The sequence below is a fragment of the Sander vitreus genome, chromosome 23, assembly GCF_031162955.1.
Source record: "Sander vitreus isolate 19-12246 chromosome 23, sanVit1, whole genome shotgun sequence".
Taxonomy (NCBI): Eukaryota; Metazoa; Chordata; class Actinopteri; order Perciformes; family Percidae; genus Sander; species Sander vitreus.
The window spans coordinates 5,185,659-5,211,320 of record NC_135877.1 but is presented as its reverse complement, the minus strand read 5'-3'; the positions used below and the strand labels follow the sequence as shown (position 1 = coordinate 5,211,320).

The window sequence follows — 25,662 nt, the reverse complement described above, 5'->3', positions numbered from 1 at the left end:
CATCTCTACAGCTGTCAGTGTTTGGGACCCCGAGCCTCAAATAGAGTATGAGCTGCAGAAGTTTGCTGCATGTTAGCGTACACAACATTGCTACTTGACGTTTGTACAATTATAAGTTTAAAAGTCGAACTGGCACGAATTTGAATTAATGTGAACCACCAAAGGAAAGCGAAAAGTTAGGTATACCAATTTTGATATTCAATGCAGCGTTAATAAAACGTTAAGCTAGTTTTACGAAGATAGTATGCTGTCACTGCTATCATAGCAGCTAACGTTACACAGCCACACAGGGTGACAGTATGCTATAGGCTAACGTTATGTATGTTACGTACAGTATAATGTGGCAATTTGTAGGTTGGGTAACTGTATTGGCTAATTTAGTATCTCTTCACACGTCGCATTGTTTTACATTTAAAAGTACCATTTCACAAAACCTTAACCAGGGCCCAGTTAGAATACACTCGACATACATAATTAAACTTAAAGCACTAACTTATTAAAAATCTAATTTTAAGCTTCACTTGGCTCTGCTGTGCAAGCCTATTTCTGACAGGAAAAATAAAAAAAGATCCCTTGGCCTTTGGAATTAAAATAGCCCAACATCATCACATACCCTTCACCATACCTAGAGATTGGCATGGTTTTATTTCAGTTAGCCTAATAGCTGGTTTGATTTGCATTGAGAGATGATTTTATGGAAAGTACCCCATGCCAATCTCTAGGTATGGTGAAGGGTATGTGATGATGTGAGGCTATTTTAATTCCAAAGGCCAAGGGAACTTTATCAGGATGCATAGTATCCTGGATCCATGAAATAACTGGCCTTTAAAAATAAAAATCTGCCTGCCTCTATGGGAATTTAACATAGGGGTGTACTTACTTATTACATTTATTTATTTACGATACATTATTCATTCACAAAGAAAATTGGTGTCCTTGAAGGTTGGATTTTTCCTCATTTTTTAATTAAGGCATTAAGATCAATTTCCAAAAGATGATTTTTTTATTCCTCTTTTTAGTCAACTTTAGCATGGGTTCATAAATGTATGAGCACCACTGTGATATACACATATATATATATATATATATATATACACATATATATATATATATATATATATATATATATATATATATATTTTTGAAGTGCAAATACGCAAATTAAGCTACTTTTGTGTTTTTCCATCGCACCATTTGCTTTGCCCGCTGGAATTGTACCTTGTATGATTTCACATGACAAATAGAGTTGATTGGTTTATTAATTTGTTAGCCTTCACTGTACATTGCTTTTTCTCTTTCCTTTAAATGTTTTTTTAGGTGCCATGACTGTAGTAATTGGATTTGAGGGCAGTGCCAATAAGATCAGCATCGGAATCATCAGGGATGGCGAAGTGCTTTCCAACCCGAGACGGACCTACATTACCCCCCCTGGTCAAGGCAAGTCAGATTATGTCACCTTAACTTCACCGGTGATATGTCAAAGTCTAACAGTCTCTCGCATGTGAAGTTGACAACATGTTCTTTTACCCATCAGGCTTCATGCCGAGTGACACCGCCAGGCACCACCGTGCTGTCATACTGACTGTCCTGAAGGAGGCGCTGGAGCAAGCAGGGCTGAAGCCTGCAGACATCGACTGTGTGGCATACACAAAAGGTAACGTGACACCCTTGCGGTCGGAAAAGATTTGTACTTGCCAGATGTTTGTCAGAACAAGGATTGCTGTACATTGTACTTTAACTAGGATTCGTGCTAAAAGTTTGAGGCTCTAGACCTGTTTTGATTAAATGGGGATCATATAACCCATGTAATTCTTAAACACTTCACCCTAAATATTCACATATATATATATATAATATATATACATATACATATACAATTACTATATCTGAAGTATATTTAGAGAGAGGAGGTATACTAAGATACTAAGCTATCATGTCATTAACCAGCCAACACAGTCATCAATCTTTAATTCTTAAATAGCTCTGCTCACTAATTTCAGCTATATATATATATAATGTATTATTATGATTATTAAACCTCTTAGCACCTTAGTTAAAGCTATAGTGTGTAGTTTTTGTCGCCCCCATGAGGAATTCAAAGTAATGACAACAACACTGTCGGCGCGTCCACATGATACAAGCATTACGTGATCGAGTACCACCCCCACCCCTCCTCCATACAGTTGCTAGTAGCCAAGGAGGACACAGAGGATTAAAAAAACATGATGGACTCTTCAGAATCTTCACTCAAGTTTCTACGTGCGAAAGTCACCGGACGACACTAGTTTCTGAACACAGCCATACTGAGAAATACAGAGAGAGTTGTGTGAAGCTGATAATCTCAATTAGCTTTGTAGCAACTCATTTGGCAATGGCTTGAATGTAACGGACGTCCATTATTGTAAAAAAGTTATGCACTAAAGCTTTAATATCAGAAATGAATTGCGGTTAAACATAGAAACCGCAATTATGTAAAATAATTGCGATTAGACAATTATATAATAGTTGTTACAGGCCTAGTTTTCTCTTAAACAAGGATGTAATATCACTCCAACGTGACAAACACCTCTCTCTCATTCTCTCTTTTTCTCCCTTTTCTCTCCTCAGGTCCTGGTATGGGTGCTCCTTTGGTAACGGTGGCTCTCGTGGCTCGTACAGTCGCACAGCTTTGGGGGAAGCCGCTCCTCGGCGTCAACCACTGCATTGGACACATTGAGATGGGCCGACTCATCACACAAGCTGACAACCCTACCGTGCTTTATGTCAGTGGAGGGAACACGCAGGTTGGTTTCTGTGTGCCAGCCTCTCTCCCAAGGAAAAACTACTAGTCTGCATGATTCTAAGTATTTGGGTTTTGGTTGTTCTTTGTTTCTCTTTGGTACAAAGAGAATGCACTGTACTTGCACTTTCTGAGCAATAACATACACTTAGGCATAAGTTAATTAGGTACAAATGTAATTTCTTCCTGTGCAGGTTATTGCATACTCAGAGCGGCGGTACAGAATATTTGGGGAGACCATCGACATTGCAGTTGGCAACTGTCTGGACAGGTTCGCTAGAGTTATAAAGGTCTGCGCCATTATGGTCTTCATAATCTATTTACCTTTTACTGTATGTGATAGATGTGTGTTCATACTTAGTGTGGCTGTTTCTCCACTCAGATTTCCAATGACCCCAGTCCAGGCTACAACATAGAGCAGATGGCCAAAAAGTGAGTGAGAGACACTGTCGCTTCACTTGGCTCGTGGTTTGTTTTTACACTACTTAACTTTGCTTTTTTGTCCATGCTGTTAGAGGGAGTCAGTATGTGGAGCTGCCATATACAGTAAAAGGAATGGATGTCTCATTCTCTGGGATCTTATCCTATATTGAGGTGAGTGTTTCGCTTGTCCATTGAACTACTTCTAACTAATAAGGGCTATCATAATGGTTTTATGTTGTCTTTTGACATGGTGAAGATGTTAATAAGGCAAATCCCGAAAGTGATACTCAAGGCTACAGGTTGATGCCAACTACATCATTCTTTTGGTTCATGATCCTAACACAGGGTTTCCGCAGGGCCTTAAAAAGTATTACATTTTAAAATCAAAATTTAAGGCCTTAAAAAGTCCATGTTACGCTACCTCTAATGCTCATTGAAATGCTCTCGCAGCGCTTAAGAATGTTTTTATTATTATTTTTTTTATTCCTTGTAGTTTTTTTCGCAGTAGCGCCGAGATTGAAAAGTGGTTGATGGTCAGCCACTGTGGTCCCCTGGCGGCACATCCTGCTCACTACAGCGGCATTTGCCAGTGGCTGATGGCATAAGCCACTTTGACAGCGGCATAAACCGATCCCCTGGCGGCACTGGCCGCTCACTACACCGACCTGTGCCAGTTGTGTTCCACCGGCACACTGTTTAACGGCATGTGAACGTGGTAACGTTAGGCAACGCTCAGTGACAAACTTTTAAGTAATTTAAAATATCCTTGCAGATGTTCCCAAAGTATTAGATCTAACATGAGCTAACGTGGCTATTGTTAGCCTCGCTACGGTAGTGGCTTATTCCCACAGACAGTGTTTATGCCAAGGAACCGAATTACATTCTTTATAAAAAAAAATAAATGATTTGACCATATTGCCTTATTAATACACAAGCCATGCTCTTCTTTATTTTTAAAGTATCGATTCAGGCACCGTTAAGGCACCAACACCATTTTATAATTTTATTTGGTTTAGGTATAGACCGGTATCAGAAAAAACCCAAACAACGTCCAACCCTACTCTGGGTCCTCCAAGGGCAGAGTGACCAGACAGTCCCGATTCTGCGTTGCGTGTCCCGAGTCCTGACAAAAGCCAGTTGGGACGCTAAAATGTCCCGGTTTACACCAACCACTATGAAATTGTCCCGGTTGTCAGCGATTACATAGCCGACGTGGTCTTATTATAGCCGGTCATTAACTAAACCCATGTAGAAAGACTAATAAAGTATGATTTTAACAATGTGTGTGTGTCAGTCAGTCATAGCGCTCTGCGTCTGCATAATCTGTGCAGCCAGCGTTACAATGTATATTTGTAAACATTGTCGCAATGCCTCTTCTCATCTGTCTCGTTTTAACCTCGTCCCTCCAGGTTCGCTGGGAAGTCAGCGGACGAGCACTGGGTGGAAATGTTCGTACATTTCAAAAGCAGGGAGATTCCGTTCAAAAATGTAGGGCTCCTTTGTCAGTTCGCCATGTGTCTACCAGGCACAAATGCTCCCGTTGAGCGGATCTTTTCACTCATGAACAACACATGGACTGACGAGAGGAACCGTATGACCATTCCCACCTTAAAGACGCTACTCGTCACACGGGCCAATTTTGCTGACACCTGTGCGCAATTTCACAGTAGGCTTTCAGCCAACACATTGATTCTTGAGCAAATTCACTCTAACAAATACTGTATACAGAATGAATGTTTCCAATAGGGAAGCTATCTGCTCTATCAAATGAGATTACATTTGTGTGTGTGTGTTGTTGGTTAGAATAACACTGGTAACACTTTACGGTAAGGGTACATGAATTATCATGAATTCATGCATGAATTAATTGATGTATTCTGATTTGAACACAACTTGAGCATCATGATGTACCCACCTTACCTAATGCTTTAGTTGATGTTCATGCATGAGGTCATTAATGAGAGGCTGTGTCCTGTAATGTGAATGAGGAAATCAGAGAATTGTTTCTGATGTTTCCCGATTCTGACACCTGCCGTTTTTTGTTTTGTTTTTAATGTAATGATATAGCTCTTAAATTTAATTCATAATGGTCTTAACAAGTCTTAAATTTGACTTTGACTGTAAAACCTACAGAAACCCTGTAACATTTGTTCTTTTTTTTCTCCCGAAGGAAGCGTCTCATAAGATGCTAAGCTCAGGTCAGTGTGCAGCAGAGGACCTATGTTTCTCCCTGCAGGTACTAAGAACTATCACTATCAGTCTGTTAATATGCTTCTGCCCCACGTGGTGGATCTGTGTAGTTCAGTTAGTTAAAAAAAACTCTATAGAACCATTTGTAGAAGCTATTTGAGTATTGCCCAACAATAATGCCTCTCTCCCTGCAGGAGACTGTGTTCTCCATGCTGGTGGAGATCACAGAGAGGGCCATGGCTCACTGTGGCTCCAAAGAGGTCCTTATCGTTGGGGGTGTTGGCTGTAAGTACAGTTCAGATATGTATGCTTAAATTAGAAAATCCACTCTAAAATATTTGAACCTGGTTTAAAACACTTTATGTTATTCTTTGTGCTTCTGGGTCATGTTGTGTATAGTCTATTTTTCATCTCACCAGTGCCCAATGGCCAGATATTTACAGTAGCTACAATACTACAGTTACAATGTCACTGTGACCTTAAATATCAGTATGAAATGTGAAACAGTGAGGTTTTCATTGTAGAGCTGCCAATTTGCAAGTTCTTCGGTCAGGTTTATCAGTTATACAGGGACAAACTATTCCACCGCTAGTACCAGTAGCCTTCTACAAGTTTTCATTTATTTACCTTTTTCGACATACTATACTATGGCTTTTTTCGACATGCTATACTATGACTTTTTTCGACATACTATGGGTTTTTTTTTATCAATTTTTCGACACTATACTATGACTTTTCTTTCACTTTTTCGACATACTATACTATGACTTTTTTTTAACATACTATACTATGGCTTTTAATCAGGTTTTCGACATACTATACTATGACTTTTTTTAACATACTATACAATGGCTTTTTTATCACTTCTTTCGACATACTATACTATGACTCTTTTATCACTTTTTTGGACATACTATACTAAGGCCTTTTTTCGACATACTATACAATGACTTTTTCGACATACTATACTATGGCTTTTTTTTATCAGTTTTTTCGACATACTATACTATGGCTTTTTTTATTATTATTATTATTATATTATTATTTTTTCGAAAACAGTCATAGTATAGTAGGTAAAAAACAGTCATAGGACTGTTTTCGACCTACTATACTATGACTTTTTTATCACTTTTTTCGACATACTATACCATGGCTTCTTTAAACATACAAAACTTTTTTCGACATGCTTTAATATGGCTTTTTTCGACATACTATGACCTTTTTTCGACATACTAGATAGATACAGTAGATAGATATTTATTGATCCCAAAAATATACTAGACATACTATACTATGATTTTTTTTTATATCACTTTTTTTTACATACTATGACCTTTTTTGACATAATATACTATGGCTTTTTAAACATACTATACTATGATTTTTTATCACTTTTTTCAACATTCTATAACATGGCTTTTTGAAACATACATACTATGGCTTTTTTTATCACTTTTTTCGACATACTATAACTTTTTTATCACTTTTTTCGACATGCTATATAATAATAATAATAATAAATTGAATTCTGAAATCTGGTGGGGCTTACCTCTACGCACAGTCTTGGTTCTTGAACCATACTCCTGGATAGGGGTTGGACTCTTTTCTTCTCCGGAGTTGCCCAGGGTGTGAGGCGCCGGGCGGGTGTGGGGATACTCACAAGCCCCCAGCTGAGCGCCGCTACGTTGGAGTTTAACCCGGTGGACGAGAGGGTCGCCTCCCCACGCCTGCGGGTTGTGGGGGGAAAAAACTCTGACTGTTGTTTGTGCATATGCACCAAACAAGAGTTCAGAGTATTCGGCCTTCTTGGAGACCTTGAGTGGAGTCCTGCATGGGGCTCCAGTTGGGGACTCCATAGTTCTGCTGGGGGGGGGGACTTCAACGCGCACGTGGGTAATGATGGAGACACATGGAGAGGTGTGATTGGGAGGAACGGCCTCCTGATCTAAACCAGAGTGGTTGTTTGTTGTTGGACTTCTGTGCTAGTCATGGATTGTCTATAACGAACACCATGTTCGAACATAGGGATGCTCATAAGTGTACTTGGTACCAGAGCACCCTAGGCCAAAGGTCAATGATCGATTTTATAATCGTTTCATCTGATCTGAGGCCATATGTTTTTGGACACTCGGGTGAAGAGAGGGGTGGAGCTGTCAACCGATCACCATCTGGTGGTGAGTTGGGTCAGGGGTGGGGAAGACTCTGGACAGACCTGGTAAGCCCAAACAGGGTAGTGCGGGGTAAATTGGGAACTTTCGTGCATCCCTGTGGAGGCTGGGGGCATTGAACCCGAGTGGACAATGTTCAAAGTTTCCATTGCTGAAGCTGCGGTGAGGAGCTGTGGTCTTAGGGTCTTAGGTGCCTCAAGGGGCGGTAACCCACGAACACCGTGGTGGACACCGGTGGTCAGGGAAGCCGTCCGACTGAAGAAGGAGTCTTTCCGGGATATGTTATCCCCAGACGACTCGGAGGCAGTTGCAAGGTACCGAAGGGCCCGAAGGGCTGCAGCCTCTGCCGTGAAAGAGGCAAAGCAGCGTGTGTGGGGAGAAGTTCGGAGAAGACATGGAGAAGGACTTTCGGTCGGCACCAAGGTGCTTCTGGAAAACCGTTCACCACCTCAGGAGGGGAAGCGGGGAACCATCCAAGCTGTGTACAGTAAGGATGGGGACGCTGTTGACCTCAACTGAGGAGGTAATAGGGCGGTGGAAGGAGCACTTTGAGGAACTCCTAAATCCGACTAATACGCCCTCTATGGTAGAGGCAGAGCTGGAGGATGAGGGGGGATTGGCATCAATTTCCCTGGTGGAGGTTGCTGAGGTAGTTAAACAACTCCACAGTGGCAAAGCCCCAGGAATTGATGAGATCCGTCCAGAAATGCTTAAAGCTCTGGGTGTGGAGGGGTTGTCTTGGTTGACACGCCTCTTCAACATTGCGTGGAAGTCTGGGGACGGTGCCTAAGGAGTGGCAGACCGGGGTGGTGGTTCCCCTTTTTAAAAAGGGGGACCAGAGGGTGTGTGCCAATAACAGGGGTATCACACTTCTCAGCCTCCCGGTAAAGTCTACTCGAAGGTGCTGGAAAGGAGGGTTCGGTCGATAGTCGAATCTCAGGTTGAAGAGGAACAATGCGGATTCCGTCCTGGTCGTGGAACAACGGACCAGATCTTTACTCTCGCAAGGATCCTGGAGGGAGCCTGGGAGTATGCCCAACCAGTCTACATGTGTTTTGTGGATCTGGAGAAGGCGTATGACCGGGTGCCCCGGGAGATACTGTGGGAGGTGCTGCGAGATACGGGGGTGAGGGTGTCCCTTCTCAGGGCTATCCAATCTCTGTACGACCAAAGCGAGAGCTGTGTCCGGGTTCTCGGCAGTAAGTCGGACTCGTTTCAGGTGAGAGTTGGCCTCCGCCAGGGCTGCGCTTTGTCACCAATCCTGTTTGTAGTATTTATGGACAGGATATCGAGGCGTAGTCGGGGTGGAGAGGGGTTGCAGTTCGGTGGGCTGGGGATCTCATCGCTGCTTTTTGCAGATGATGTGGTCCTGATGGAATCATCGGCCTGTGACCTTCAGCACTCACTGGATCAGTTCGCAGCCGAGTGTGAAGCGGCTGGGATGAGGATCAGCACCTCTAAATCGGAGGCCATGGTTCTCAGCAGGAAACCGATGGAGTGCCTTCTCCAGGTAGGGAATGAGTCCTTACCCCCAAGTGAAGGAGTTCAAGTACCTTGGGGGTCTTGTTCGCGAGTGAGGGGACAATGGAGCGGGAGATTGGTCGGAGAATCGGCACAGCAGGTGCGGTATTACATTCAATTTATCGCACCGTTAGATCGAAAAGAGAGCTGAGCCAGAAGGCAAAGCTCTCAATCTACCGGTCAGTTTTTGTTCCTACCCTCACCTATGGTCATGAAGGCTGGGTCATGACCGAAAGAACAAGATCCAGGGTACAAGCGGCCGAAATGGGTTTCCTCAGGAGGGTAGCTGGCGTCTCCCTTAGAGATAGGGTGAGAAGCTCAGTTATCCGTGAGGAGCTCGGAGTAGAGCCGCTGCTCCTTTGCGTCGAAAGGAGCCAGTTGAGGTGGTTCGGGCATCTGGTAAGGATGCCCCCTGGGCGCCTCCCTAGGGAGGTGTTCCAGGCACGTCCCAGCTGGGAGGAGGCCTCGGGGAGACCCAGGACTAGGTGGAGGGATTATATCTCTAACCTGGCCTGGGAACGCCTCGGGATCCCCCCAGTCGGAGCTGGTTAATGTGGCCCGGGAAAGGGAAGTTTGGGGTCCCCTGCTGGAGCTGCTACCCCCGCGACCCGACCCGGATAAGCGGATGAAGATGGATGGATGGATGGATAAATTGAATTTATATAGCGCTTTTCACGAACTCAAAGTCGCTTTGATACTATGACTTTTTTGACATACTATACTATGACCTTTTTCGACATACTAACTATGGCTTTTTTTATAATTTTTTCGACATACTATTCTATGACTTTTTTCAACATGCTATGGCTTTTTTCGCACTTCTTTCGACATACTATACTATGACTCTTTATCACTTTTTTGGACATACTATACTAAGGCCTTTTTTCGACATACTATACAATGACGTTTTCGACATACTATACTATGGCTTTTTTTTTATCAGTTTTTGACATACTATACTATGGATTTTTTTATTATTATTTTTCGAAAACAGTCATAGTATAGTAGGTCGAAAACAGTCATAGGACTGTTTTCGACATACTATACTATGACTTTTTATCACTTTTTTCGACATACTATACCATGGCTTCTTTAAACATACAAAACTTTTTTCGACATGCTTTAATATGGCTTTTTTCGACATAATATACTATGACCTTTTTCGACATACTATACTATGACTTTTTAAACATACTATACTATGGTTTTTTATCACTTTTTTCAACATACTATACTATGACCTTTTTTGACATAATATACTATGGCTTTTTAAACATACTATACTATGGTTTTTTTATCACTTTTTTCGACATAATATGCTATGGCTTTTTTTTTATTCTTTCGACATACTATGACTTTTTTCAACATACTATACTATGGCTTTTTTTTAGAACGTTTTTGACATACTATACTATGGCTTTTTTCGACATTTATAGATAGATAGATACAGTAGATAGAAAAATGGGAAATTACAGTGTTAGAGCAGCAAAACATCAGTCACACATACTATACTATGGCTTCTTTATCAGTTTTTTCGACATACTATACTATGACTTTTTTCGACATACTATACTATGGCTTTTTTTTATCAGTTTTTTCGACATACTATACTATGACTTTTTTCAACATACTATACTATGACTTTTTTTTATCAGTTTTTTCGACATACTATACTATGGCTTTTTTTCAACATACTATACTATGGCTTTTTTGTCACTTTTCTGACATACTATACTATGACTTTTTTCAACATACTAAAAATGGGAAATTACAGTGTTAGAGCAGCAAAACATCAGTCACACAGCACAGAATATACATGAAATACTAGGATACAATATACATGAAATAATAGGATACAATATACACACATACAATTTACATGAAATAATAATAGGATAGAATACAAGAACAAATATTTAAAATATATACTAGACATACTATACTATGGCTTTTTTTTATCAGTTTTTTCGACATACTATACTATGACTTTTTTCGACATACTATACTATGGCTATTTTATCAGTTTTTTCGACATACTATACTATGACTTTTTTCAACATACTATGGCTTTTTTCGACATTTATAGATAGATCGATAGATAGATACAGTAGATAGATAGATAGATATTTATTGATCCCAAAAATATACTAGACATACTATACTATGATTTTTTTTTTTATCACTTTTTTTTACATACTATACTATGACTTTTTTCGACATACTATACTATGGCTTCTTTATCAGTTTTTTCGACATACTACACTATGGCTTTTTTTATCACTTTTTTCGACATACTATACTATGACTTTTTTATCACTTTTTTCAACATTCTATACCATGGCTTTTTGAAACATACATACTATGGCTTTTTATCACTTTTTTCGACATACTATAACTTTTTTATCACTTTTTTCGACATACTATATAATAATAATAATAATAATAATAATAAATTGAATTTATATAGCGCTTTTCACGAACTCAAAGTCGCTTTGATACTATGACTTTTTTGACATACTATACTATGACCTTTTTTTCGACATACTATGGCTTTTTTCGACATTTATAGATAGATAGATATATAGATATTTATTGATCCCAAATATGGGAAATTACAGTGTTAGAGCAGCGAAACATCAGTCACACAGCACAGAATATACATAAAATACTAGGATACAATATACATGAAATAATAGGATGCAATATACACACATACAATTTACATGAAATAATAATAGGATAGAATACAAGAACAAATATTTAAAATATATACTAGACATACTATACTATGATTTTTTTTTTTAGCAGTTTTTTCGACATACTATACTATGACTCTATCATTTTTTTCGACATACTATACTATGGCCTTTTTTTCGACATACTATACTATAGCTTTTTTCGACATACTATACTATGGCTTTTTTATCACTTCTTTCGACATACTGTACTATGACTTTTTTTTAATAACTTTTTCGGCATACTATACTATGACTTTTTTCGACATACTATACTATGACTTTTTTATCACTTCTTTCGACATACTATACTATGACTCTTTTCGACATGCTATACTATGGCTTTTTTCGACATGCTATACTATAACTTTTTCGATATACTATACTATGACTTTTTATAATTTTTTTAGACATGCTATACTATGACTTTTTTATTGCTTTTTTCGCATAACAGTAGATAGATAGATAGATATTTATTGATCCCAAAAATATACTAGACATACTATACTATGATTTTTTTATCACTTTTTTTCGACATGCTATACTATGGCCCTTTTTCGACATACTATACAATGACTTTTTCGACATACTATACTATAGCTTTTTTCGACATACTGTACTATTGCTTTTTTCAACATACTATACTATTGCTTTTTTTTCTCTTTTTTCAACATAGTATACTATGGCTTTTTTCGACATACTATACTATGGCTTTTTTTTTATCACTTTTTTGACATACTATACTATGGCTTTTTTTAATCACTTTTTTGACATACTATACTATGACTTTTTTTCAACATACTATGGCTTTTTTCGACATTTATAGATAGATAGATAGATAGATAGATAGATAGATAGATATTTATTGATCCCAAAAATGGGAAATTACAGTGTTAGAGCAGCAAAACATCAGTCACACATACTATACTATGACTTCTTTATCAGTTTTTTCGACATTTATAGATAGATAGATAGATAGAGTAGATAGATATTTATTGATCCCAAAAATGGGAAATTACAGTGTTAGAGCAGCAAAACATCAGTCACACAGCACAGAATATACATAAAATACTAGGATACAATTTACATGAAATAATAATAGGATAGAATACAAGAACAAATATTTAAAATATATACTAGACATACTATACTATGATTTTTTTTTAAATCACTTTTTTCGACATACTATACTATGACTTTTTATTACTTTTTTCGACATACTATACTATGACCTTTTTTGACATACCGGTACTATACTATGACTTTTATCACTTTTTTCGACATACTATACTATTGCTTTTTTTTTACATACTATACTATGACTGTTTTCGACATACATACTATTGCTTTTTTATCACTTTTTTCGACATACTACATACATGGCTTTTTTATCACTTATTTTGACATGCTATACTATGACTTTTTTTTATCACTTTTTTCGACATACTATACTATAGCTTTTTTCGACATACTGTACTATTGCTTTTTTCGACATACTATACTATTGCTTTTTTTTTTATCACTTTTTTGACATACTATACTATGGCTTTTTTTTATCACTTTTTTCGACATACTATACTATGGCTTTTTTCGACATACTATACTATTGCTTTTTTTTTCTATCACTTTTTTCAACATAGTATACTATGGCTTTTTTCGACATACTGTACTATTGCTTTTTTCGACATACTATACTATGGCTTTTTTTTCTCTTTTTTTAGACATATTATACTATGACTTTTTTCGACATACTATACTATGACCTTTTTTGACATACCGGTACTATACTATGACTTTTATCACTTTTTTCGACATACTATACTATTGCTTTTTTTTCTCTTTTTTCGACATACTGTACTATTGCTTTTTTCGACATACTATACTATGGCTTTTTTTTATCACTTTTTTGGCATACTATACTATGACTTTTTTTCAACATACTATGGCTTTTTTCGACATTGATAGATAGATAGATAGATACAGTAGATAGATAGATATTTATTGATCCCAAAAATGGGAAATTACAGTGTTAGAGCAGCAAAACATCAGTCACACAGCACAGAATATACATAAAATACTAGGATACAATATACATGAAATAATAATAGGATAGAATACAAGAACAAATATTTAAAATATATACTAGACATACTATACTATGGCTTTTTTTTAATCAGTTTTTTTCGACTATACTATGGCTTTTTTTTCCTCTTTTTTCGACATATTATACTATGACTTTTTTCGACATACTATACTATGACTTTTTATTACTTTTTTTCGACATACTATACTATAGCCTTTTTTTGACATACTATACAATGACTTTTTTCGACATTTTTTTTATCAGTTTTTGTTGAACAAAAAAAAATTACAGTGTTAGAGCAGCAAAACATCAGTCACACAGCACAGAATATACATAAAATACTAGGATACAATATACATGAAATAATAGGATACAGTATACATACATACAATTTACATGAAATAATAATAGGATAGAATACAAGAACAAATATTTAAAATATATACTAGACATACTATACTATGATTTTTTTTGACATACCGGTACTATACTATGACTTTTATCACTTTTTTCGACATACTATACTATGATTTTTTTTTATCAGTGTTTTCGACATACTACATACTATTGCTTTTTTATCACTTATTTTGACATACTATACCATGGCTTTTTTAAACATACTATACTATGGCTTTTCTTATCACTTTTTTCGACATAATAATAAATTGAATTTATATAGCGCTTTTCACAGACTCAAAGTCGCTTTAAAGGGCAGGTAGAAAACAAAATCAATGCAAAACAGAACAAGACAAAACAAGATTCAGGCACAGATGAAAAGGGAGGGGGGCGTGGGGCTAAGGATAGGCAGAGGTGAAGAGATGGGTCTTGAGGCGGGACTGGAAGATGGTGAGGGACTCAGAGGTGCAGATCTCTTGGGTGAGGGAGTTGGGAGTCTGGGAGCTGCCCTGGAGAAGGCTCTGTCCCCAAAGCTGCGGAGGTTGGACTTGTGGATGCAGAGGAGACCGGCTGAGGTGGATCTGATAGGGGGAGAGGTCAAATGGTGGAGGGCTTTGTAGGTGAGGACCAGGATTTTGTAGGTGATCCGGTGGAAGGTGGGAAGCCAGTGGAGTTGTTTTAGGACTGGAGTGATGTGGTGTCAGGATTTGGAGCAGATGATGAGTCGGGCGGCTGCATTCTGGACCAGTTTGAGTCGGTTGATGTGGGTAGAGTTGATGCCAAGGAGAAGTGAGTTGCAGTAGTCCAGTCGGGAGGAGATGAAGGCGTGAATGAGTCTTTCAGCAGAGGGGGTGTGAGAGAGGGTCTGATTTTGGCAGAAAGAAGGAGGCTTTAGATATGACTATGACTTTTTTCCTACTATTTCTTACTATACTGTGGCATTTTTTATATGTTTTTTGACATACTATACAATGACTTTTTTTTTATTACTTTATGCGAAAAAATGTAATCTAATTAATTACATACTCTGTGATTAATTAATCGAAATGAATTGCATACATAATTAACGGTGCCTGAACCAAAAAAAAAGAAAAGCAAAAAAAAAGGGTACTAAACAACAGTTGGTGACATTTTCTCAGATTAATTAATCGAAATTAACGCGTTATTTTGACAGCCCTAGAAAAAAGTTATAGTATGTCGAAATAAGTCCTAGTATAGTATGTTGATAAATGTGATAAAAAAAAGTCGGTATGTCAGAAAAAATACGGCAGCTGCAGACTGTTACGTTGTTGGAATCCCCTACAGTGAAATACACATTAGCTGACAGCATTTTAACCGTGTTTAGATAACGGTTGTTTTGGCACCGATGCTATATTAGCAAAGACATCGTACAGCATGTCAAAAAGTAATAAAAAAAAAAAAAAGATTACTATACTTTTGACTTTAGTCACAATTAGGAATCACAAAAGCCAGAAAATTATTTATTTACCACTACCACGATGTGACCTCGTTTCCTCTCTAGGTAACCTGCGTCTGCAGGAGATGATGGGGGTGATGTGTAAGGAGAGAGGAGCCAAGCTGTTTGCCACAGACGAACGGTAAACCAGCCGCTCCACACTCCCCGTAGACTGAACTTTGAATGGTTCTCATCTTTGTATACATACACTAACTGTCAGGTCTCACACAGAAACACAGTACACCCAACATGGTTTAAATGCTGTTAGAACGTTTTACAGTCTACTTCCACTCAGTCCAGTACAGGTGTAAAATTCTGCTTGAAAAAAACGCAATCATGAGTTCATGAGATTATCATGCTAAATGCTTTTTTAATGTCATTCACAACAAAATACTATGTACTGCTACTCAACATAGACGTAGAGTGAATATAATGACATGCTTGGTAAATCAGCAGTAACGTAGAGTGGTAGTAAATTGGCATGCAAAAACACTGGAATGGCCCTTAAAGAAATTTTAACACAGCTTCAATACAAAAATGACCGTATCTAGCCCTTATTTGAAATAAGTTGTCGTATTTTCTCTCCATCACATGCCCTTTATCAGAACATTGTGTTCCAGGTTCAGTCCAGATAACAGTGTTCACTTTGTGCCACAGGTTCTGCATAGACAACGGAGCAATGATTGCTCAAGCCGGCTGGGAGATGTTTAGGTCCGGTCAGGTGACGGAGCTGGAAGACTCATGGATTACACAAAGGTCTTTACACTCTGCATCTGTCTCCTTTGTGGAAAATGTTAAAAAAAAAAAAACACAAACTGGTTGCTTGGATCCCAAGGTCCCCCAGCTAAAACACCAGCAGTGTAGATTTTCTGTTTACTCTCACCTCATTTAGCATCCAGGGTAAATATTTAGTAAATTCAACAAACATGTATTTGGTCCCAATACAAAAAGAAAAATTCTAAGCACTCCCAAATGTGGGAGAAACTTAGATATTGCTAACCTGCTGTGCTAACAGTCCATGTTGACCATTAACATTTCTCCTGTTGTAGGTACAGAACAGATGAAGTGGAGGTGACGTGGAGAGACTGATGGAGCAACATCTTGGTGCTACATGTTGTTGCAGCAGGTCTGTTATGACGATGGGACAAATTTTCTAGAGTTTTTTTTTGTTGAAGTGGTGGACTACCATAGTTCCCTGATAGTAACTGTTCACCTGAAACAAAGCTGAGTGGAGGTCAGGTTTACAATGCAACTTTGACACTTCATTAACATGTACACCCAGTGCAGATTTTCCCTACAAAAATGTCTGGCACTTTAATTTGGTGTTTAACTGTTGTACTTTGTAACTGTCAGGAAGGGAAATGTGATTTAACTGTACAGCAGTAAAACTTCAAATTAAAAAAAGATTAAGATGGAACATGTCAAGTTTATTCATTTTATTAAGCAATACTGTTCACTTACATTTCTCCTCTTTCTCCAGTGTAAATTTTATTTATTCAATACATTTTCTTTCAAAAATCAACATACTGAACATGGTGAGATTCCTTATGGATTCATGAGTAACATTCACCCGATTAGGGAACCAAATAAAAACAAAAAGGACACAGCATTAAGATCTGACGGGTAAAGGGTGCCTTTGCCTACACCCCTCTGTAAACTGAAGACAGATACACAAGTCCTCTGCATACATGAACCATAAAACTCAAGCAGGTACAAGACATTCTGTTTTTAATCTGGGGGAGGGGAGGAGAAAATAAATCACTCTGGTGAGGGTTTCTTGCACACAGGGATTGGTCGCGACAGATTTTTAAACAAAGTGCTTGTTTGACCACTCGCTTTACAGAGGACAAAAGGTGATAACGGTAGCTTTCAAAAAAGGGGGGAAATTAAATTACAGCTCCTGATTGTTTTTAAAAAGACCAGCTCTACACATACAAGATAAAAATGGTAATGAGAGGCGATGAAAACAGGTCTGATTAATTAAGGCAGGCTTCCTGTAAGGCGTTAAAAAAGTCCATTGCAGTAAGATCTCAAAGGAGTTAGTCCAAAGTGTCTCAGTGTGGCTTTGTGTGAAGACATCATCCTGAGTGCAGTGTGTGAGAGCGGGACTCATAAATTTGTCCATCTTTATGTGTTTTAATGTGCATGTAGGTGTGTGTGTTGTATGTATGTTTTATATATGCTTTGGGTTTCTCACACTGCTAGGCTGGGTGCTCCTGGGCCTCCTTGTACCAGACAACCTTTTTTGGAACTGCAAAATAGAACAAAACAATGTCAAAGGGAGATGTTTGGAAAAGAGAGGAAAAACCAATAACATAGTGCCACATTGTACACCTCCTTGTTCACAGATCTACATTATGTATTGTCATGACATAAATATCTAAGAAGCTGAAGCCTATTATTCAAAACCAAATGTAAAGCAGATTCAGAAAAACATTTTGTACAAAAGGCATGTCCTGGTTCAAACTTGACCAGAACTGTAATCATGACACTAACTCGAGTTCTAAATGTTTTGTTTGCTTCATTGTTGTCTGTTTGAATGTTTGTTGTTCCTGTTTAGGATTATTATATTTACTGACTTAGGATTTCAAACTACCATGTAATATTGATTACTCGAAAGATCAATGTCCATCAAGGGACTGGTGTTCAGTGTACAGTACATTGGACACCACTTCTGCAACTGTCAATGTTTCTCTGTACTTGTCTCTTACAAATAAATTTTTTTACATCTTGCCTGTGGTTTTTTTTTCTTGAGAATGGGGCAGCACAGCACTGACCAGGTTTTACGCTTTGAGGCAACGTACCTTTTTTCTGTTTGTTACAGATGGCATTCCACTCTGAGGAAACAAAAGGAGACTTACTGTTAGAATTAAGGCAGTGAAAGGACAATGTTCCAAATAAAACAAAAAATCTGACAGAATGTCTTCAAAGCTTCTCATAGCTCTCACCTCTATTGTGATAGTTAAAAGCCTCCACTAGATGGCGACAACTAAGCAGCAGCTTCCCGTTGCTCTCGTCCCCCTCTGGGCGTGCGGCAGGGGTAATGGAGGCAGCAACTGGGACAGGCGTTTCCCCCGGAGGCTGAACTGTGAAAACTGACTCAAACTGTAGCTCTGCTGCCTGTTGAGCATTTGTAGGCTGAGGAGGGAGGGCGTTGGCAGCGGGGCGAGGGCCAGGACCCTCTGTGGCGGGCCTCGCCTCGCTGATGAAGCTGAGACCCCACTGGTTCTGTAGCAGCACGCCGATGGCAGGGCGCTCCTCCTCCAGCCCTCCGCTTGCTGCTCCCGCCTTCACCTTGGAGGCGTAGCTGACGGCCGGCTGCAGCTTGGCGGGGCTGTCCTGCACTGGGAAGGCAGGCGGGGGCTTGAGCAGCGACAGACTGTCCTCCACCCACCTCTCCTTTTGGTGAACCTTTTGTGGCCGCTCGCTCGCTCGGCTGACCGCCTTCTGACTTTCCCTGCGAAGGCTGCGGCCTTTGTGCTGGTGGCCCTTGCGGTCTCTGTCCCTGCGGTAGCTGAAGGTGTGCGTGTGGCCGGGGACGATCAGGTCGCCTTCAGGTGAAAGCTGCCGGGGCTGTTGGTCACTGCCAGAGATGCAGCCTCCACCCCCACCACCTCCGCAGTTGCCCGAGCCAGGAGACAGGCGACGGTTGCGAATGTGTGGCTCTGAGTTGGTGGCTGCAACGAGGACGGCTGGATCGCACAGGGTATCGGACTCACACACTGTGTTGCTGGCTTCCCATGTACCTGAAAGAAATGTTGACATGGTGGTCAAAAATACTAATACCTTCATATCACACATACCACAAACAAGTTACAGTTATTGGTGCTTAGGCTACCATGTGAAACAATCACAATTAGAGAACATCAACATTTGGAAAAAGCCTTAAAAACTCAATTAGGGATGTAACGATGCACTCAATCGATTCGATTGACAAGGTCCCGATTCGATATCAGTTGGGTAAGGGAAATTTAATTGAACAATACCAGTTTAGCTTGGATATAAAAACAGATTCTCAGAGAACTTATGCTTTAAATTGTACAAGAAAGAAGCAGCCCCCCCACATATATTTGTATAATGCACCAGGTTAATGTTTACAATAACACTAGCTCCCAAAAAGTTTGTTTAAAGTCCTTTTAACTCAAGTTTTTTTTTTTTTTTTATAAACATGACAGTCATTGAAAAAGCATATATTGAAAGATCAATTTGGGGAGTTTATTAATCGATATCTGATCACTCAAACAAAGATGGATTTTAATTTGAGAATGTATTATTTTTACCAAGCCCCAAAACACAACTCACAATTTGAAGTTCTCAATATGATGATTTTTTTTCACGTTCTCTTCTTAACAGAATGAGCTGCAGACTGAAAAATATTTATTTATATAATGTCCTCTTATCAAAAGTGCAACTGAAATAAAAACTTTTGATTTGTTAAAACATCAAAATGACTAAATTGAAGAAAAACAAATCTCTTGGAAATAAATGAACTAAAAACACGCAGTGATGTCGGAAGTTGAAGTAAAATCAAGAGTAGATCCGCCCTACGCCTTTAAAAAATTGCCACGCCATTTATTATTTTTATTTTTTTATTTTTTTATCTCAACCGGTTGTAATCTTTACACATTTATATCGACTCCACTGTAAAAAAAACAAAAACATTGTCCTGCTCTTATTTAACAACAGTCTTGAGTTAGTTGCTCATCACCATGTTGGTTAGGCAAGAACCCAACTATTGTTCCCTTGGCAGTGGTTCTGCTCCATAAAAAGGATCTTTGCACTTGGCTGTTTGATATAAACAAACAAAAGGGCTGGATGACACATTTTCACGTGACTACGAGCCAGAGTTTTGGCACAACAACAGTTGCCTGTATTGCTGCCTATTTGCCAAGTTCTGGAGAAAAGAACAAGAGGAGCTGGGGGCTGTTTCACAAAAGCAGAATTTATAGATCCAGACTAACCGATAAAGCGAGGCTTGACCTAGTCTAATCTGTTCATCCTGGCTTGGTGCGTTTCACGATGACTGTAACAGCGTGTATTTATCAGTTATTTCCACCCCAGCAAAAAGGTCAAAAAGCATTGGGGTGTCCTCTCCCCGTTTCCTGAATGTACAGTAGCCTACACTATAGTTACTGGTCCGGTCAACTAGACTATAATTTGGGAGGATTGTACAATTAAGATAAGTTTTTATAATTGTACAATACTCCCAAATCACAACCAACAAATCAACTAAAATAATTAAAAGGTGTATTGTTCTCTGAGCAATCTGCCATTGTTAGAACCACTATAGAAACACACATGTAGTATAGCACTTTATATACCGCCCTTCATCACCGACTTCATTTAAAACTGTATCAGTCTTTTCTAATTATCTCAAAAACTGCCGTAATATATTCATCAAACTTCTAACAACAATATGAACGGTAACAATGAACAATGTCACATGAACAATTATTTTTTTGAAATGGTCACAATGTTAAAATACAGAGCGTAACTGAACAGTGCTGTATTTTAATGCCAGCTAATAACAATAAGTTGCTGAGTGAACAGAAATGTAGGTGCTCTGCTTTCGTGAAACCGAGTCAAGGCTAAACTGAGCCAGGATAACTGGGAAATCCCAGCTTAGGCTAATCCACTATCTAGGTTTTGTTAAATAGCCTTCTGATACCGAATTAAGAGGACGGAACAGCTGGGGAGAATCCGCTCATATGGAGTTTCTCCTGCGTACAGTAGAAAAAAATACAAATCGTGTATAAAGCAAAAACTATGAGGATTTGCATCTTAACCCTTGTTAACATTTCTGTAAATGAAAGTTTTTTGAAAAGTTGACAAAATAAGCATCATGTAAACTTTGCATCGAATCTCCCAACTTCTCTAACTCAGTATTTCTCAGAGTGTTCTGCGAGTAGATTTGGTAAAATATCATGTTTCATTTAAAATTCAAAACAGCGTTTCTCAAACTGTCTGCCAGAAACTACAAAGCCTAACAGTGATTAAAATAGATACTTTTGTCTGAAATAAAATCAACTCATATGTCAATTCAAATATAATTTGAATTGGCTGTTTTTGTGTGTTGTCGGATTTCAGTAACAAAGCTTACCATTTCACAACAATGCCTCCAATTTAAGTCACATATTTAGTGTGACATTTGAAGGAAAAATTGAGGAATAAAGTTTACCTTACTCTCAACCAGTGGTGCAGTGTAACTATGTACATAAATAAGTGTACAAATTTGAGGTACTTGTACTTTACTTGAGTCTTCTTTTCATGCCACTTTCTACTCAGCTACATTTCAGAGAGAAATATTGTACTTTTTACTAAGAGTTTTGCATACAAAACACATGTAGTTTATAAAACCCAATGTTTTACTATAAATGAAACTAACCCAACAATATAAGGGCCTACAAGTCCAGCTGAAACGTTCAGATCATTAAACACAACTGTTTGGATCGTTTCCAGTTTCTAAAATGTGAGGATTTGTCAGCATTGAGTACTTTTAATACTTTAAGTACATTTTCCTGATGATACATACTTTTACCTAAGTAACATTTTTCAATACAGGACTTTTACTTGTAACAGTATTTTTATAGCGTGGTGTTAGTACTTTTACTTAAGTAAAGGATATGAATACTTCTTTCACCACTGTTGTTGAAGACAGACATTGCTTCTTCGTCATTAAGATGACAATAGAGACAATGAGTGAGTAAGCCATTTGTAAAAACTATTATTTCATTTGGCTGTAATTTCGATTCTACTGTTAAGTGAAAGGCCTATTATTTTGGGAGGTAGGTGGTCAGTTTTAGTAGTCAAGTGGTCCTTTGAGAAACACTCCCCTAACTCACTGTTTGATATTTTATATACTAATTAAAGGAATGAAAAAAGGCAGATTTATCAATAACTAAAATACTATGTTAGTGGCAAGTATACATTTAGTTTATTTAAAGAAAATAGAATTGCTGTAATACCTCTGTGAGGACTGCAGCCTACAGCTTCCAATACCTGTCGCCATACATCTCACCGTTACTGTACCGATGTTACACAACAACCTGTGTCATTCAGCCACACGTGATGGCTCTTCGTGATAAAAAGGAATGATTGGTTTACTAAGCATTGCCGAGTAGATTAACTAATGAGTTTAAGCCGACCCATTTTCTGTCCGCATGGCACACGACAGACATTAGAGCTCGTTGTTTAGGCATGCCAACTGAAAACACGTCCTCGGTGACAATAAGAGCTAAACTCCCAACAGGTGCTGTGTATGGTTAGCTACATAACTTGTAGGGTCACAACACTCACAACGATTAAGAAATTGGTACACCCGGCGGCCTGAATAGCGTGCCCGCTTCAAAGCGCCACATTTCAAATCAACCAACGTTTACGTTAGAGAGGTATCGTTAGTTTACTATTCCAAGGAGACAGTCTCTGCACCGCGACAGAAATTTCTAGAAACCAGCCAACTATACATACTCTCCGGTCTCTGACTGAAACAGGCACATGGCTACTTTATTAGCGTCTCTTCAGACATACGTATCAACATGCTAGGATTCGTGCGTGCGGTGCTGGCAGCTAACAAGACAGCAAGAGCTAGGAACCAGCACCAATGTTAGCCAACTTTAATTAGCAGCGTCATGGTGCGGCGACTTAAACTCGACGGTTTTATTCGTCTGCCGTTGTAACATGGTCAATCAAGTTCAACGATGTCTCAACATCCATCCGTTGTCTTTGTGTTGTACCACCTCAAGAAATGAACAGCTAACTAGCATGTTAGCCGAAGTCAAAGTTTCATAACCCCCCATTCAAAGCGACGAGCAGGCGGCTATCGATAGCGTTAGCACAGTTGCTAACACCTTCGGCAAGACGACAAAATAGCCTCTGGAAGTGAGGAATTTCGGTCAGCTATGTCAGAAAGTTGTACAAACTTACCTGTTTTGATATGCATGTCTCGTTAAACGTGTTGCGGAAGCTAAACCGTTTAGTAACTTTTGTTTACAGCGTTAAGATAACGACGGCTCGTTGGATGAATCTTGAGTGGCCACCCGGAAGCGACACGAGAATGTGGGTGGGACCGGAAGTTCCTGCAGATAAGCGGTCCGGCGGGAAACTTGAGGGAATTTTAACATTCAAATATGATTCAAACCTTCCTATGATAACAGTGATGATCACTGAACAGTTTACTGTGATCTAGAGATGTTTTTTTTCTTTAAAAAGGCAGATTTATTTTAAAGAGGCAGGACATTTTAACTTTGAATGGAGCCACGTTTTATTGTGTTACACTTTATGTAAAACCATAGACTGTAGTGTAAAACACTTTAACAACCATCATCAACCAAGACATTCAAAAACAATGGGAAAGGCAAAATGGAGAGAAATTAGACCATAGATATCCCTTATGCAGAATATCGATCCTGATCTGTCACACAGATGAGACAGCAATATTAATAATAATTAATTACATTTATATAGCGCTTTATCATAGACACTCCTTTGAGTGGGTGATGCACGGCAGTCGCAAGATGATTAATAGAACAGGAAAGTAAAACAAGTTTAATTTCTGACTTTTCATGACCACAACTGTTGTTCTTTTCTTGAGATATAAGACATATTTTCTTCAGGCTTCTACTAATTTCATAAAGGAAACTGGTGGAACTGCTCCCAACTTATTGACGTATGCAATGTGTGTATAAAAAGAATAAAACGTAGCTTATACAAATATGGTCTGTTTTGACCAATGTCTTACCTCTAAAATATAAATATGTCCCTGTTTGTACTACATACTAGTTCCTTGGTCCACAGCTCAAAAGGGTCTAAATGCTTTTGAGATTTTTATTAGCAAGATGTTGTTACTGTAACAACCGGTGTTTACAGTATATGACTGGCCCATCAGCAATCATTAGAAAACCTAACTTGATTATACAAAAGATCAGAGCATTCACCATGGATGTAGAGCCAGTTCTTTCATGTTCTATTAGTCTTGAGTGGATTTCAGACATCCTGCTCTTGTACCTTATTCCTGTTTTCTTAAATGTCCCATGAGATAAACTTTGATCTGTTTACATAGAAACCTGTATTCAGTCACACAGTGGAGAAGCATGCAAAACCTGGTCATCTAATTGCATTATTGTTTTAATATCAACATACGTTATTTCCACCACTAGATGAAGATGAATGTAGAAACCAATAAATGAGCTATTAACAATCACAATAAACAAAACTAACCTTGGATATGTGAGCAGTCCTCCTCCTGTTGATCTGTGGTACCATCTTTAAAATCTTTGGCATTCTCTCCCTTTTTCACAGATCGTTGTGTCCCCTCACCACTGCTCCACCTTTTCAGAGCTTTGTTTCTAATCATTTGTATTTTGCTTCCCTTGTTCATATTTTGACTTTCTTCATCCTCCCCTAGCCCAGAGACTTCCTTCTCTGCCTTCGCTTCACTTCCATGAATCTTCATTTTCTTTGTTTCCTCTTTGGACAGTTTGGCCGTCATTCTGGTCCCGTTTCTCTCCGGAGCTCCCATTGTCCTTTCTTCCCTGCTCTTTGACTTTGCTTGGCTTTATATCTTTTCCCACACTCTACCCTCCAGATTCTCCACCTCCTCTCTTTGATCATTGACTTTTTGAAATGTCCTTACATTGACCCTACATGTTATCTACCATCTGTCCAGTCCCCTGGACAGATCACATGTAAGTCATAGAAACTTAAAGAGAGTGTGTAAAATAATTATCCAAACCAACTGGTTGGCAACAGGCTATACGGGTTGTCTGCCCTGTCTGTCATGTACCTTTTTACAGTCCTTGTTTAGTTGGCTCATTTTAAAGTGAGCCCTCTCCCTGGGGCCGGAAAATTAAGTCTGAGGTGTCCCGAGACAATTTTCCAGAAAGAAAAGCACACAAAAATAGACAATATTTGAG

The 25,662-nt window shown here is 38.7% G+C and overlaps 2 protein-coding genes across 3 annotated transcripts; one reads left to right on the top strand and one right to left on the bottom strand.

The window, feature by feature from the left end:
• The first annotated feature begins 40 nt into the window (after positions 1-40).
• osgep (O-sialoglycoprotein endopeptidase) lies at positions 41-18,484 on the top strand. Its single transcript, XM_078281524.1, has 12 exons — positions 41-180; positions 1,318-1,437; positions 1,535-1,654; positions 2,608-2,783; positions 2,974-3,069; positions 3,162-3,211; positions 3,295-3,373; positions 5,373-5,438; positions 5,587-5,677; positions 15,818-15,893; positions 16,409-16,507; positions 16,801-18,484. The coding sequence occupies exons 2-12, from the start codon at positions 1,323-1,325 to the stop codon at positions 16,838-16,840; spliced, it is 1,008 nt and encodes a 335-aa protein (XP_078137650.1). The 5' UTR covers positions 41-180; positions 1,318-1,322; the 3' UTR covers positions 16,841-18,484.
• Positions 17,173-25,643, bottom strand: LOC144537698 (uncharacterized). 2 transcript variants are annotated; one of them, XM_078281522.1, is made up of 4 exons: positions 24,968-25,643; positions 18,700-19,497; positions 18,556-18,588; positions 17,173-18,002 (listed from the first exon to the last, which is right to left on the bottom strand). In XM_078281522.1, exons 1-4 carry the CDS (start codon positions 25,266-25,268, stop codon positions 17,953-17,955), a joined length of 1,182 nt encoding a protein of 393 aa, XP_078137648.1. In that variant the 5' UTR covers positions 25,269-25,643; the 3' UTR covers positions 17,173-17,952. The 2 variants fall into 2 exon arrangements, with proteins under 2 accessions (XP_078137648.1, XP_078137649.1); XM_078281523.1 differs by lacking the exon at positions 24,968-25,643 and adding an exon at positions 23,675-23,805.
• Positions 25,644-25,662: the final 19 nt, after the last annotated feature.